At 46.1% G+C, this 15015-nt stretch overlaps 1 protein-coding gene across 5 annotated transcripts in view; it reads left to right on the forward strand.

Annotated features, from left to right (window-relative positions):
• Positions 1 to 15015, forward strand: part of MYO10 (myosin X) — a 106162-nt gene that overhangs the window by 63033 nt on the left and 28114 nt on the right. For 3 of the 5 annotated variants that reach the window (XM_079144573.1, XM_079144574.1, XM_079144577.1), the window contains 7 exons: positions 7160 to 7284; positions 7382 to 7496; positions 9223 to 9329; positions 10411 to 10644; positions 11443 to 11488; positions 12158 to 13024; positions 13806 to 13929. In XM_079144573.1, the coding sequence (XP_079000699.1) occupies positions 7160 to 7284; positions 7382 to 7496; positions 9223 to 9329; positions 10411 to 10644; positions 11443 to 11488; positions 12158 to 13024; positions 13806 to 13929 (1618 nt within the window). The other 2 variants (XM_079144576.1, XM_079144575.1) reach the window with 2 other exon arrangements.

A 15015-nucleotide genomic window follows, 5' to 3' on the forward strand; every position in this document is an offset into this window, starting at 1 on the left:
AAGAACTTTGGGATTCTTGTCAGTTATCTGAAGTTGAGCTGCAAGTAAGGATGCCGTTGGTGTGAGGGTAGGGGTTGGCTTTGTTTTTGAGTACGCGGTTTGATTTTCCGAGGTTTTCTGGTTCAAGGGTCAATTCTGCATACTGATACTTGACTAAATTCACATATAGTGAACCAGTTTCCTATCCTTGCCACTGTAGCCTTCAAAGCGTGGGCTGTTTTTTTTGTTTTGGTTTGGTTTGGTTTGGTTTGGTTTGGTTTGGTTTGGTTTTTTTGTTTTTCTTTTTTCTTTTTGTGTTTGATTTTTAGAGATAGGAACTTGCTGTGTTATCCCTGCTGGCCTCAAACTCACAGGCTCAGGGAATCCTCCTGCCTTAGCCTTCTGGGTAGATGGGTTACAGTGCCTATCACGGAACCCCACCAAAATTGGGGTTTTATTTTTTTATTTTCTTGCAGGTGGTGAGATCCAACCCAGGGGCGATTGACCACTCAGCCATATCCCCAACCCTTTGTTTTTTTGTTTTGTTTTGTTTTGTTTTGTTTCTATTTGAGTCAGGGTCTCCCAAAGTTGCTTAGGGCCTCGCCAAATTGATGAGGCTGGATTTGAACTGGAAATCCTTTTGCTTCGGCCTACTGGGCCAAGAGGATTACAGGCACACACCAGCTAAAATTGGTATTTTTTAAATCACTTGTGTTAGATCAAGTCAGCACCTGACAGTCTGGTCCTAAGATCTCAGTTGGTGCCAAAATCTGGGAGAATGTGTTTCCAGAAAACAGATGGCTATATGGAACACCACAATACAGAGCACATTGGGGTTTTGCTATTGTTACTGCCTTTTCGAGTGCTAGGATTAAACCCAGGCCTTCATGCATGCTGGGCAAGTGCTGTACTTCTGAGTTACATCCCTAGCCCTTTTTGAAAATTTTTGAGACGGGGTCTCTGAATCACCCAGGGTAGCAGCAAATTTGCCGTTTTCTTGCCTCAGCTATCTGAGTAGCTAGGATCGCAGGTGTGCACCACCGTATATTCTAAGGAAACATGCCCCAGTTTTTAGAAATAAGTCAATAGAAAAGTAGCCTTGGTGTACACAAGTTGGATTTTGTGATTCGCTTTCTCCATCGTTTGATTTTTGTTTTGTTTTGGTTTTTAGAGTTGGGAATTGAACTCATGGCCATTACCACGGACCAAATGAACTATTCAATTTAAGCAATATTAAAGCACCTTGAATAAGCCATTTTCTTTGCTGGCTTGCAGTTTTCTCATCTACAGAATGGAATAATACTACCCACCTAAGCCACCCCTTCAAGTGTCTGTGTTGAAGGATTGCTATGGGCTCCTCATTCACATAAACAGAAAGAAAAGCAGCCTGCAGTTGCTGCAGGGCTTCTAAACAAGAATTTGAAATTGAAATTGAAGGTTTGAAATTCCTTTAGTTTCAGAATTGCTGAATAAGGAATAGCAGATCTTTGAAGCTAGAATAATAGAATTCTCTTTTTAAAGAGGTATTAATGTTTTTCAACATTTTATGATTATTTTAGACTTAGTATTATATCCTTCTTAAGGAAATTGAGCCATCTATTGATTAACCTCTATGAAAATTCATTCTGAGATTAAGGCAAAATAAAATAACCTGGTTAACGATACATAGTGTTGAAAATCAAATTCATCCTTGAGTTTCCTGTCAGCCAAGGCAAAATGGGCAATACAGTGTATTTTCTTTCTCTTTTTCCCCCTCTTAATCACCATATTTAATTTCACTGTATGTTAGCCTGCCTTAATTCCTCTTTGGCCAAAGGTAGGGCATGAGTTAATTACAGTGAACTATATAGTGATCAGTTTATAAATTTATAGTCAGATAAAGCATCATTTCTTCTAGAGGGAACCATTTTTTCCCCTTCAAACTGGATTTTTTAGCAGTAATGCTACAGATCCATGTTCCGCTATACTCTATGCCAGCGAGGTGATGTGAGGTCCGTTTCCTGCCAGCCCTGTCTGTCTCCTTACTCAGCGTGCCCTTCCCGCTTGGGAGGTGAAAGGTGTTAAGTATTGTTCCCTTGCAGAGGCTGCGGGGTGTGGAGAGTCTCACCTTAGCAATAGGGTTGATTTCCCCCATCATCACCTGAAACGCTTCCTTGCACTATAAAACTGGATCAGTCTGTGAGTCCTGCCTTCGTGGGTAGAGGGAGGTCTCCCTGCAGTGCTGGCTGGCACCTGCCAAGCCCAGTGGCCCCAGTGTGGCAGGCTGGATTCTCACCCCCCACCTTTCCCGGTATTCCCAGGTGGACGTGCTCATAGGCTGGCAAAGCAGTAGAGCGTGGAGGTCCACAGATGAGAGACTCTCTCTGTCTTCTCTCATGAGCACACTGACCTCCCTCGCCGCAGGGAGGCATCGTACTTTTTATTGTCACTATGCAATATTTATGAAATAAGGAGGGCCGGGTAACATTCAGGACAGTCAGATTCAATGCATGCATCTTTTTTTTTTTTTTTTTTTTTTTGTGGCGGTGCTAGGGATCGAACCCAGGGCCTCGTGCTTGACAGGCAAGCACTCTGCCAACTGAGCTATCTCCCCAGCCCATGCACCTCTTTCCTCTTTTTCCATGTAAACCACCCTCTCTGGTTTTCGTGTCCCCTCTGTCCCCAGTTGTCAACACCTCTGTTCTTTATTTAAATTTTAAGCAGCAGGAGATGAGGTTTGCCATAATTGACTTTTTTATGGAGAGTTTAATGTGCTCACTTACCAGTCATTTGTTTTTGTCTAGTATTTTGCATTCTTTTTATTTCAGATTATAGAACAAGAAGCTTTTCAAATTTGGGGGGTTTTGATTAAATTATCCCAAGTATAAATTGAAGCTAAATGTATTTCATCATCTCCAGGATGTAAGCTTCCCTCCCTTCTTGCCATTTTAAATGCCTTGCCTTCAACACACTTTTAACACTTTTTGAGATAGAATTCACTGGTCATATAGTAGTTGACTCATTTAAAAAGTGCAATTCAGTGATTTACAAATGTCCACACATATGAAACCATTATCTTTGTCAGTTTGGGAATATGTTCATCCTCTCACAAGGAAACCCCCTGATTCTCTAGGTCTACCCTCCTGCATGGACCCCCATCTCGCCCATCAGTCCATCATCAGTCTACTTCCTACAGATTTCCCTGTTCTAGACATTTCATATGAATGAAATCATATGACACATGGTCTTTGGTGCCTGGCTTCTTTCACTTGACATGATGTCATGTTGTAGCATGCTCCGCAACGTGAATATATACACATGTGCACGTGTGTGCCGGCCCTTTGTGTTCTTGGGTTCCTTATGCATGAACTCAACCAACTATGGGTTGAAAATAATTTGGAAAAAACCTGCATCTGTACTGAACATGTACAGATTTTTTTCTTTATTCTCTGAACAACGGTTTACATAGCATTTTGGTGCAGTAGGTATTATAGGTAATCTAGAGATGATTTCAAGTATGGGGGAGGATGCATGTGGGTTATTTGCAAATACTACGCCATGTTAAATAAGGGACTTGAGCATCTGAGGCTTTGGGTATTCACAGAGGGTCCTGGTCCCTTTCCCCCTCTCAGATGCCGATAGACAACTGTATACCACTAGACAGGTAAATACCATCATCGCTTTATCCACTCATCAGTTGATTGACATTCTGTCGCTCCAAGTGACCTTCCCAACCTCCCTTCTGACCACCTTTCACACTGTTCCATTCCAAAGTGTATTGTCTGATTTTTCTCCATTATAACAATTGTTATTTTGAAATGTCTCCAAAGATATACAGTATTGGAATTTTTCATATTCATCTATGTAACTGTTTCCTTCTTTTAGTGCAGTCTGATTTTTGTTCTTTCCCTTTTTTGGAGCTACTTCTTGCCACCACCCTTAGCAGCACCCCCCCCCCCCCCACTAACGTCTTTGCTGTTTTTCTGCATGGCATTATCTAGACTTGTATATTCATGCGCCCATCCAAAGATGGGGCAGGTGTGGTGGCGAAGGGCTGTCCCTGCTTTTATGGAATGAGCTTAGTTTCCTTTCCTCAGGAAGACATGGAAGGGCCAGAGTCACCTGGCAGGTTTTTCATTTGGTGTTACTTCTTCATGGCTGCTCTTGTTTCCTGATGTGCATGGTATCAGTGGACCCTGTCCCTCTGATGTGCATGGCATCAGAGCTGTCCCTCTGGTGATGGTCTTGCTTCCGGTGCTGTAGCTGTGGAGGAGGGTTCCTTCCGCAGCACAGGTCTGACTCTGTCTGTGGCCAGTGCCGCCTCTTGAACACAGCACATCCACTGAGCCTGCCTTCAGCCCAGGTCCCTCCTTGCCAGCCCCCACCACCCCTCCAGGCTGAAGACCCAGCAGGGCAGGGTCTTTCCTGCTCATGGCATTTGTTCCTGCTCTTTCTCTGTGTGGAGTGTCCCTTCCCCCAAGCTCTGGTTCCAGTCCATGCACTGCCCTTAGCCTTTCAGTAGACCTCTCCTGTGTTCCTAAGGAACTTAATTTGTGTTAAAAATACAAATTATCTTTAACATGGTATAATACCAGGCTTCCTACCCCAATAAGTGGTGGTATTTGTCCGTACCTGGCACCCTCCTAAACTTCAGGGTCCTTGAAACAAAATCCAGCCTCCGACCCTTTTGTGTATCTTCCCTAGGAATCAGGAAACTGCACACAGTAGGTGTTTAATAACTATTCACCAACCGGATCCAGCTGGGACTCCTGTGGCCATAATTGCCCGGGGGGGGGGGGGGGGGGGGTAGAGCTGTTCCTTCCAAAATCCAACCTATTTGTCACCATCCAAAGGTCGCTGTTAGCACACCGGGCAGTCTTTGTTGGGGCAAACTCCAGCTCTGGAAAAGGAGTTACCAGTCAAGACTGGAGTGCATTAGCAAAGTTTTGAAAGGCAAAATGCCTTTAAGTTGCTCCTCGTCCAGCCTCCAGCTGTGACATCTTTGAAAGTTAAATTCACCAGAAAAGGAAGTTGCCAGCAAAAAGAGAAGCACCAATGGAAAGCCAGGCTGGCCTGTCTCGTGATCGCGGGGTGGGTTGCCCAGGGCGACAGTCAGCCTATAGATCCCCCATCCCCTGGTTGAATTACTGGGAAGGGGCGCAGGACAATGGTGGTGGGAGTCTGGCAGTAGCGGCCGCTCCCAGCGGCTGTCTCCCTCCCTCCCTGAGCTGTATCAAATCCTACAGCCACACCACACTAATTAGCCCGAGAGTGGAAGGGGTTGTCATGGCGACCGGGCACTTTTTAAAGCGCAGGAATGGTGTTCATTATTGTTCCGTGTCTTTGGCTGTGGGGAAAAGGTCAGTGTGGCCGTTGTTTTCCATATGAATTTTGGCCCAAGCGCCCAGCTGAAGGTGGAATGCCCCTCCGAGCGCCTGGAAGATGGTAAGTGCGCCCAGCGAGCTGCCTGGAGGGGAGGCCCTTCCAGTGACACCTTTGGCTCTTAAAACTAGAGTCCGGAGGGGGAGTGATGGGAGAGTCTGCGTCAGGAACAGCCGAAGCTGCGGACTTTGCGCCAACTTCTGAGGCTCAGGTGATTAGCTCCGCAGTGTGGGTTTCTCTGATCTTATGAACTTAACAAAAGTTGCCCAAGTCGGATGCTTCATTCAGTGTCCGTTTGGTGTAAGCTTGGCACTGTCCTTTGTAGATTGCTGTTGGTTCTGATTATATCCCCAAGTTAAACAGAACAGAAGCATTGGAACCAAATAACTTAGGAACGTGCTACTTAACCTCCACCCTATTTTCTAAACCTGAGACCCAGCCTAAGGTCTGCCAAGAGTAATTTTGTTTCCATATTTTCACGCGCTTTTCTTACTTTTCTAGGATAGCTTAAATAATCAAACCCAAAAATCAGAGAGCCCTGGTTCTTAATTGGAGAGCCCCAGTTCTTTGGCTGTTTGCCCTGATCTCTTGGCTGCATTGGTTAGAATACTGCTAAGTAAAGAGACTTGGCGAGTGTTTGTATAAGAAATTTTTGAGAGGAGTCAGCCTGCTCGAAGACAGCAGCTATTCCATCAAAAGCTGTCAGGGGGTTTGCAGAGCATTCTTTAATTTTCGTTTTTGTTAGTTTTGGAAGTGTGCAGGATAACCTGGCTTTAAGCCTCATTTTGTGTTCGTGACTGACTGCATTTGCTAAAGACCACAGATTAAGCTCCTTTGCATTTTTTGTACTTTTTAGCAATTACATCCTATGGTTCTATTTTTCAGTCCTTTTATTCACGGTTGTGTGGAATAACAAAATAGAAGTTAATTAAAGGGAATGGGTGGTTGGATTAAAAAATGAATTGCCGTCCAAAAAGCTGTAAATTAGGAATGACCCACTTTTTTTGCTTTATCCTCAAAAAAACTATTGTCCTGGAAGCAATGCCAATTTGTTTGGCAACTGAGCAGAGAAGAGAGCACATTTCAGACACTAAGTCTTGATTTGATTTCCTGTCTTGAATTTGTATGTTCTTGGGCTCAACTGTGCTTAGTATGGAACTCGCAACAAATGAGCTATTTGACTAAAAACTGGGCAAATTTCAATTCTTTTTTTCTCTCTCATCCATTGGCCAGCATTGCTTGGTCCCCTTTTCTTGTCCCCATTTGTGTGTGTGTGTGTGTGTGTGTGTGTGTGTGTGTGTGTGACCCTCAATGGTCACAGGATTCTGTGGCTTAAAAATGCTCTTAAACTGAGGTTTAAAAAGTAAAACAAAGTGATATTTGTAACACTTTTAGGTTCTTTGGAAAAGGATAGATTTTAAAACAGTGGAGCACTTATGATATTTGCGAGATAGGTATTTGAACACAGACATTTATGTTAAGAAATCATTGGTAAGTTTTAAGATATAATGGTGTTATTTTAAAATACGATATATACTAAAATGTTTACAAATGAGGTGGTACGAAGTCTGGAACTTTCCTGAAAACAGAGGAAGAGGTGAATGCAGGCTCCTGAGTGGGGAGGGCTGGCTGGCCGTGGTTGTTGGGGGGAGGTGGCACGTTCACTGGGGCTCATTTCCTAGCCTGTATTTTTGCATATTTTGTTCAAGATTCTACAACTGCACGTGCACACTCATGAGAGGCAGTGGTGGGGATGGCCTCATCGCCCCATCTTATCTGACGCTCTCATCTTGCTGTATCTCTCCTTTCTCACGTTTAGATGCCAGACCAGTTTGACCAGGCAGTTGTGCTGAACCAGCTGCGGTATTCCGGGATGCTGGAGACGGTGAGGATTCGCAAAGCCGGGTATGCCGTCCGAAGACCCTTTCAGGATTTTTACAAAAGGCAAGAGAGAGCTAAATGGATCCTCTTTCTTTTCAAAGGGGTGGGAGAAAGCAAGGAACCCCAGCTCAAGGTAACACTGGGCATCTCTGCATTGCAGGTATAAAGTGCTCATGAGGAACCTGGCTCTGCCCGAGGACGTCCGGGGGAAGTGCACGGCGCTGCTGCAGCTCTACGATGCCTCCAACAGCGAGTGGCAGCTGGGGAAGACCAAGGTACAGGGATGGAACAGCTGCCACCAAAACTGGAGAGATGGAGGGTGACGCCCGTGAGGGGTGCTGTTCCAAGACTCCCCTCACCATTAGCTTTTTAGTATTTGGAACAAGCTCGCAGTGCCAGATCCACTGCCACCTCTTGTCTTCCAAACGCCACTTTATGTGAAGTCCTTGACTCGCCAGGGACAGTGTTTCCTTAGGGGACCATGGAAACACTCGTACACACGAGTTTCAAGCAGACAGCATGTGTCAGCTGATGAGTGTCTCAGTGTCATGGGGCTAGGCAATCCCCAACATTTCAGAAGTGAGACCCCCCCCCCCAAACCTTTCCAGCTGTCTGTAACTGAATGTTGGATGGTGTCACTGCTACCGCAGCAGCTGCTGTGCAGGAGCCAGCAGGCAGCTTGGAATCCTGCAGGTTGCCAGAAGCACAGTCCAGACAGTGAGAAGTAAAATCTGCTTTGGAACATGATGCAGTGGCAGAGGCCCTTAAACCGCTTACGCTGGACAGAGATAAGTAGGAAGCCCTCTAGCCGGAACACCAAAAATCACCTATAAAATCAGTTGAATAGCCTTTTCTTCCCATGTCAGGGAACTGCCAAAACCCCACTCCTCTCCAGGCCCTTATCACATGGGAAAGACACAGAAATGTAGGCAGCAGGGCTTAGCTTTCCAAAGAGCTGGTCCTCCTGCCCAGTCCTCCTGCCCCTACACATGCAATGCAGTGTGACCCAGGGCCTCTCATGGACGAGGCTGTACCTCGGCCCTCAGAGTTACTTTTGTAATGTTGATATTTTTATGTGCATGTAACTTTTTGAAGCCAAGATGCTCTGATTATAATCATTTAGCAGGTGGGAAGAGAGGGTTTCCTCACAGCTAGGCAGTGATGCAGACCTGTAATCCCAGAGACTCAAGAGGCTGAAGCAGGGTGGTCACAAGTTTGAGCAGCCTGGGCAATTTACCGAGGCCCTGTCTCAAAGTAAAAAATAAAAAGAGCTGAGGGATGTAAGGAGCCCCACAAGGCCCTGGGCTTGATACACTGTAATACAAACAAACTGGAGAGGTTTCTTCCTCTTATCAAAATAGTATTTTAGAACTTTCTTGAATCACCCTTCACATACTCCTGAGATTTAATGTACTGATGCTGGGCCATGAACTGTGTCCTGGCCCACAGTGAGATAAAACTTTAGAAACTCCAATAGCAATTTTATAGTCATTTATGCCTATTGACTAGTGTAATAACAAAAACAATGAGATTTGAACATTTTATATATATATATATATATATATATATACATACCTTTTTTTTTTTTTTTTTTGGCAATCCTGGCAATTGATTGAACCAAGGTTGCTCTACCACCGACCTACATTTCCATCCTTTTTCAGTTTTATTTTGAGAGAAGGTCTTGCTGAGTTGTTGAGGCTGGCCTCAAAATAATGATCCTCCTGCCTTAAGTCTCCTGAGCAGCTAGGATTACAGTGTGTTCCACTGTACCCAGCCTCTTGTAATATATCTCTGTTGGATTTTACAAATATATTACTCCAAGGCAGGTGGGAAGTTTACAAAAGACTTTTCTCGAAAGCATGACCATATGAATTTGCAGTGAACAAAAGGAGAAGGGAAAAGCCTTACCTACAAACAAGCAACCCTGACTCAGAGGTGCCTTCCTTCCACCAACCACATTCCTTTCTTCTTTCAACCAAGTTCCAACTTCCTCCTGGTTAGGTCTTCCTTCGGGAATCCTTGGAGCAGAAGCTGGAGAAACAGCGGGAAGAGGAAGTTACTCGGGCAGCCATGGTGATCCGGGCCCACATCTTGGGCTATTTGGCACGGTAAGACCTGTGCCAGGGAAGAGGGCTTGTGTCCCCAGTGGTGTAGCTGGAGTCACTGGCATAGAGGAGTGGCTCAGGTCAGGCCTCTTCCGTAGCCACACTGGCAGCTCAAGGCCAGCAAACCTGACCTGGGAAGAAGCAGGAAAGATTGCATACCACTTTTTGACTTTTCAATTATAACAGTCTTATTAGAGGACTCTACGAGATGCCTAAATCGTTTGCCTGTTGCTTGCACCCTATGCTGAAACCACAGCGCCTCTGTTTGCTTTGGTATTGCAGACTGAGTATACCTTGTCCAAAGTGCATGGGACAAGAAAAGTTTCAGATTTCAGGATTTTTGGATTTTGGAATGTTTACGTGCACTTTACCGGTTGAGTATTCTAATCTGACAATCTGAAATTCAGAATGTTCCAGAATCTGATTGCCTTTTTGTTGCAGTACTGAGGAATAAACCCAGGGCCTCACAAATGCTGAGCATGCACTCTCCACTGAGCTACTCCCCAGGCCCAAGAACCCAAAAGTTTTGAGCATTGTGTCAGCACTCAGAATTTCAGAGTCTTAGAAGAGGGCTGCCCAGCCTGTATCATTTCGTCCTTAAATTTGCATTCTCTGGTTGTTGGGGGAAGTAGGCACCGCCTTTCATGGCATTTTAGTTCTGTCTGCTGTGTGTAATAGCGCACCATGTGAAAATCCACACTGCCACGTTTTCTGAAATACAGAGCTGCCTTCTGTGGTGGTATTTTGCTTTCTTTGTTTTCATATGAACAGGAGAATATATCGTTATCTACTTGGATCCTGTTTACCCAGCTTCCTGCCAAGCAATCCAAAGTCAGTGTTAGGGGTTCTATGTTTATTTAGCCAAGATAGTGATGAGTTCTTACTTGTTTTGTTTATTATTCTTTTGTTTTCTTCTGTTTTATTTTAACAAAAGGGCCTCCTTGTTCTCTTCAGTCTCCTAATGAGAGTATCCCAGAGTATCTTTCCAAAACTAGGTCTTTTCCTTTTGTCTTGAAGCCTTAATGAAGCACATTTGAATAGCTCACAGCCTCATTACTTCAACTACTATTCTTTTCCTTTGCAGAAAGCAATACAGAAAGGTCCTTTATGGTGTAGTGACAATACAGAAGAATTATAGAGCCTTCCTTCTGAGGAAGAGATTCTTACACCTGAAAAAAGCAGCCATAGTGTTCCAGAAGCAACTCAGAGGCCAGCTTGCCCGGAGAGTTTATAGACAACTGCTGGCAGAGAAGCGGGAGGAAGAAGAAAAGAGGAAGCGGGAGGAAGAAGAAAAGAAAAAACGAGAGGAAGAGGAAAGGTATGATGTCTTTCTTGCTTGGATGAAACAATAGGACACATTTTGAGTTTTATGTTCAGTCTCTCGAGGATTCCCAGTGGGCTTTGCAGCACCTACCATTGAAACAAACAGGAATTCTTGGCATCTGAAATGTAAAATTCCTTGGCAATGTTGAAAGCCCAATTTTGTGCATATTTCTGTTCACGTGTAGAAAGGGACGGTGCCAAAGGCAGAGGCTGCATCCTTCATGCTTCTTAACTTGCATTTAGCAGAGTCTTTTTAAAGTTACATTTTGTTGGATCTGGGGTACACACCTGTAAACCCAGCTACTCAGGAGGCTAAGACAGGAGCATTGCGCGTTCAAAGCCAGCCTGAGCAACTTAGCAAGGCCTTAAATTAAACCCTGTGGTTTTTTGTTTTGTTTTTTTTTTTTAAGTTGTTGATGGACCTTTATTTATTTATTTATGTGCAGTGCTAAGAATTGAACCCAGTGCCACCCACATGCTAGGCAAGTGCTCTACCACTGAGCTACAACTCCAGCCCTAAACCCTATCTTAAAATAAAAAATAAAAAAGGCTGGCAATGTGTCTCAGTGGTGGAGTGCCCCTGGGTTCAATTCCTGGTGCCTGAATAAATAAAAAAAAAGTTACATCTTGGACTAGGGATATAATTCAATGGTAGAGCACTTACCTAGCATGTGTGAGGCCCTGGGGTCCACTCCAGCCACCACCAAAAAAAAAGGGCAGATCTTGCTGAAAAGTCATTCTAAGATTGTTGATTATTGTTGATTTTCATTTTCTTTCTCTTTTCTATTTTTAGAGAAAGAGAGAGAGCGCGAAGAGAAGCAGAGCTCCGTGCCCAGCAGGTGATGATCGCTGTGACAGTTGGCCTCTCCTGTAACTGCTTCCCTCCCACTTCTAACTCTGCATGTGGGAATCAATATGGAGAAGCTTGAAGAAATGTTTATGATTGAGTTTCTTACCTGTTTCAATTGGGGAAAGCTTAGTGAATGTAATTATCACAGCGGCATAATTTCTTAAAGTCCGTGATGACCGCTATGTTAGTTTGCTAGGATTGCTGTGATAGTGTACCAGCTGGGTGGGTTAAACAATGGAATTTGAATTTCTCAGGGTTCTGGAGGGTGGGAGTCCAGGATCAAGCTGTGCTCAGGTTTGGTTTCTCCTGAGGCCCCGTCTCTTGGACTTGCAGATGGTCACCTTCTCCCTTTGTCCTCACATGGGCTTTCCTCTGTGTTTGCCCGGCCAGGGTGTCTGTGTGTCCTAATCTCTCATCCAAGGACACCATCAGGTCAGGCGTGGATCCACCCCGAGCCCTGATTTTAACCCATTCACCTCTGTATGCCCTGTGGCCAAGTGCAGTCACATCCTGAGGTGCAGAGGGACAGGGCTTCAACATGAGTCTGTGGGGGCAAAGTGCAGCCCAGAGCGACCATATTTCTTCATAGCTGCAAAGAAGAAGATGCTTGTGGGTTTGGGGAGGCGGCATTCTAAAATCCACCTCCCCTTGTATTCAGGAGGAAGAAGCCAGGAAGCAACAAGAGCTGGAAGCCTTGCAGAAGAGTCGCAGGGAAGCCGAACTGACCCGGGAGCTGGAAAAGCAGAAGGAAAACAAGCAGGTGGAAGAGATCCTGCGCTTAGAGAAGGAGATCGAGGACCTGCAGCGCATGAAGGAGCGCCAGGAGCTGTCGCTGACCGAGGCCTCCCTGCAGAAGCTGCAGCAGCTGCGGGACGAGGAGCTCCGGCGCCTGGAGGACGAGGCCTGCCGGGCGGCGCAGGAGTTCCTCGAGTCCCTCAACTTCGACGAGATCGACGAGTGCGTGCGCAACATCGAGCGCTCGCTGTCCGTGGGGAGCGAGTTTTCGGGCGAGCTCGGCGAACTCGCGGAAAGTGCGAGCGGAGAGAAGCCCAGCTTCAACTTCAGCCAGCCCTACCCGGAGGAGGAGGTGGACGAGGGTTTCGAGGCCGACGACGACGCTTTCAAGGACTCCCCCAACCCCAGCGAGCACGGCCACTCGGACCAGCGGACCAGCGGCATCCGGACCAGCGACGACTCCTCCGAGGAGGACCCCTACATGAACGACACGGTGGTGCCCACCAGCCCCAGCGCGGACAGCACGGTGCTGCTGGCGCCGTCGGTGCACGACTCCTCCAGCGGCGAGTCCACCTACTGCATGCCCCAGAACACTGGGGACCTGCCCTCGCCCGACGGTGACTACGACTACGACCAGGACGACTACGAGGACGGCGCCATCACCTCTGGCAGCAGCGTGACCTTCTCCAACTCCTACAGCAGCCAGTGGTCCCCAGACTACCGGTGCTCCGTGGGGACGTACAACAGCTCTGGGGCCTACAGGTTCAGCTCGGAAGGGGCCCAGTCCTCGGTGAGTAGCCCGAGGCTTGTCCCGGGTTGTGGAAGTGGTCCACCCTTGACCCCCTAGTGTCGTCTGTCGAATTAAGACATCTAGAACCGAAGATCAAAGTCATGTGCTCCAAGGTGATCTTAAACCCCTTTCTCTTTCCAAAGGCCATTTGAATTAGTAAGTGATACTTGAATGTGTCCTTAGTTGGAACACAAAGCCCAGAACTGAATTTTGCCAGGGACCCTAGAAAACTGACTTTTTAATGGAGCCTTAGGTTTGCTTTGCTGCAGTCACACCCCAAACTGGAATTTACCTTGCCAAGGACGTGTGGGAGAACCTTCCTTACAGTAACTTCACTGTCCACACCACATGATGTTGTGTCTTGTACTGCTCTTTCCAGTTTCTAGTTTTATTTATAGTTTACTTTTATTTTTTCCCTTCGGTCATGCATTAAATGCTGTCTTTACTTTCTAAGACTTGAAAATGTTTTTAGCGTAGTAATTTAAAGGAGATTTAACCCTTGTGTGGTTTGATTAAAATTATACCCTTAAAGAACTGTTCTCTTTTTAGAATCAAGCCTTTGGATTAAAGTATATCTTGTGTTTTTAGGTATCAGTTCAACTGACCATTTGACCCTAAAAGTTAGTCTTGTTATTCGGAATTCCTTTGTTTGCCACACTCCATGGTAATGTTGTGAGCATCTTGTCCTGGCATGTTCTGATGTTTACCTGTGCCAGTATTTTCATTGCTGGATTCCCATCCTTTCTCAACATTGATGTTCTGTGTCTTCCCCCTTCTCTAGTTTGAAGACAGCGAAGAGGACTTTGACTCCAGGTTCGATACAGACGACGAGCTTTCTTACCGGCGTGACTCTGTGTATAGCTGTGTCACCCTGCCTTACTTCCACAGCTTTCTGTACATGAAAGGTAGGATCTGCAGCCCCAGAGGCTGGGCCAGGGTACAGCAATGGGAAGCGGGCTGTCTCCCTGAGCTGATTGATGGGCCTGGGAAAGCCACTCCACTGTACCTCTCCTCATGTGCGGCTTAAGTGGGTGGGGATGCTATGCTGGGTTGGCATGACATGGATGGCTGTGGTTCCTGCCATAATGAGCATGTCCCTGGCGCCGCTGGGTCGGTCCACAGTGATGGGACCAAGAGTTGGCAACCACTGCATCCATTTTCAGTCCCTCTCTCCTGTCTATTGCTGCCCCCCATCTCTTTCACTTACTCTCTTTCTCACACACACTTAGAAACAAATGAGTATGTTGCTACTGCTGGAAGTGGTAGGGACCCTTCTAGCGACAAACTGCATTTCCTCCTGCACAGGGTGTTAGAGCACCTCCTAGAAAGTGATGCTCTGGGGGTGTGGGGTAAAGATGCGACAGGGCCACAGCCAGCTTAAACTGCTACAGCATCCGCCTCTGGAGAGGATTTTCCTTTAATTTCCTTTAATTGTTGGATGTACTGTATTGGAACTTAACATTTGGGAACCTTGAGCCACATGCCTTTTGGAAAATGTTCTACTTAGGACATGGTACTCACGCCTTATTCCTGTTCCTGGCTCCCTGCCCCCTTGGGGGCAGGCATAATGAAAACCTGTGATCGGGTGTTTGGTAGAAGTTTTACATGGGTGGGCAAGAGGGGACCCTCTTGTTTCTTTCATGGTCCGGTCTGGATGGCGGAGAGAGTCGAGAACCCAGGAATGGGGCGGGAGAACAGGAACCAGCCTCCCCGGGTGGTGTCTGGCTCTGCTGCCCTTCCATTTGTCTTCTTTTCCTGCTTTCTCCCATCAAGCCATCAAGTGCTTTTCTTCACTTTCTTTCCTATTGCCCTGTCCTTTCTTCCTTCTTCCTTTTCCCCTTCTTCCTTCCCTTGAGAAACTTTTATTCTGGCTCCTTTCCTGTCTCTTCTTGTTTTTTTTGTTTGTTTTTGTGGTGCTGGGGATTGAACCCAGGGCCTTGTGCTTGCAAGGCAAGCACTTTACCAACTGAGCTATACCCCTAGCCCATTCT

The sequence above is a fragment of the Sciurus vulgaris genome (genome assembly GCF_902686455.1).
Source record: "Sciurus vulgaris genome assembly, chromosome: 6".
NCBI classification, from domain to species: domain Eukaryota; kingdom Metazoa; phylum Chordata; class Mammalia; order Rodentia; family Sciuridae; genus Sciurus; species Sciurus vulgaris.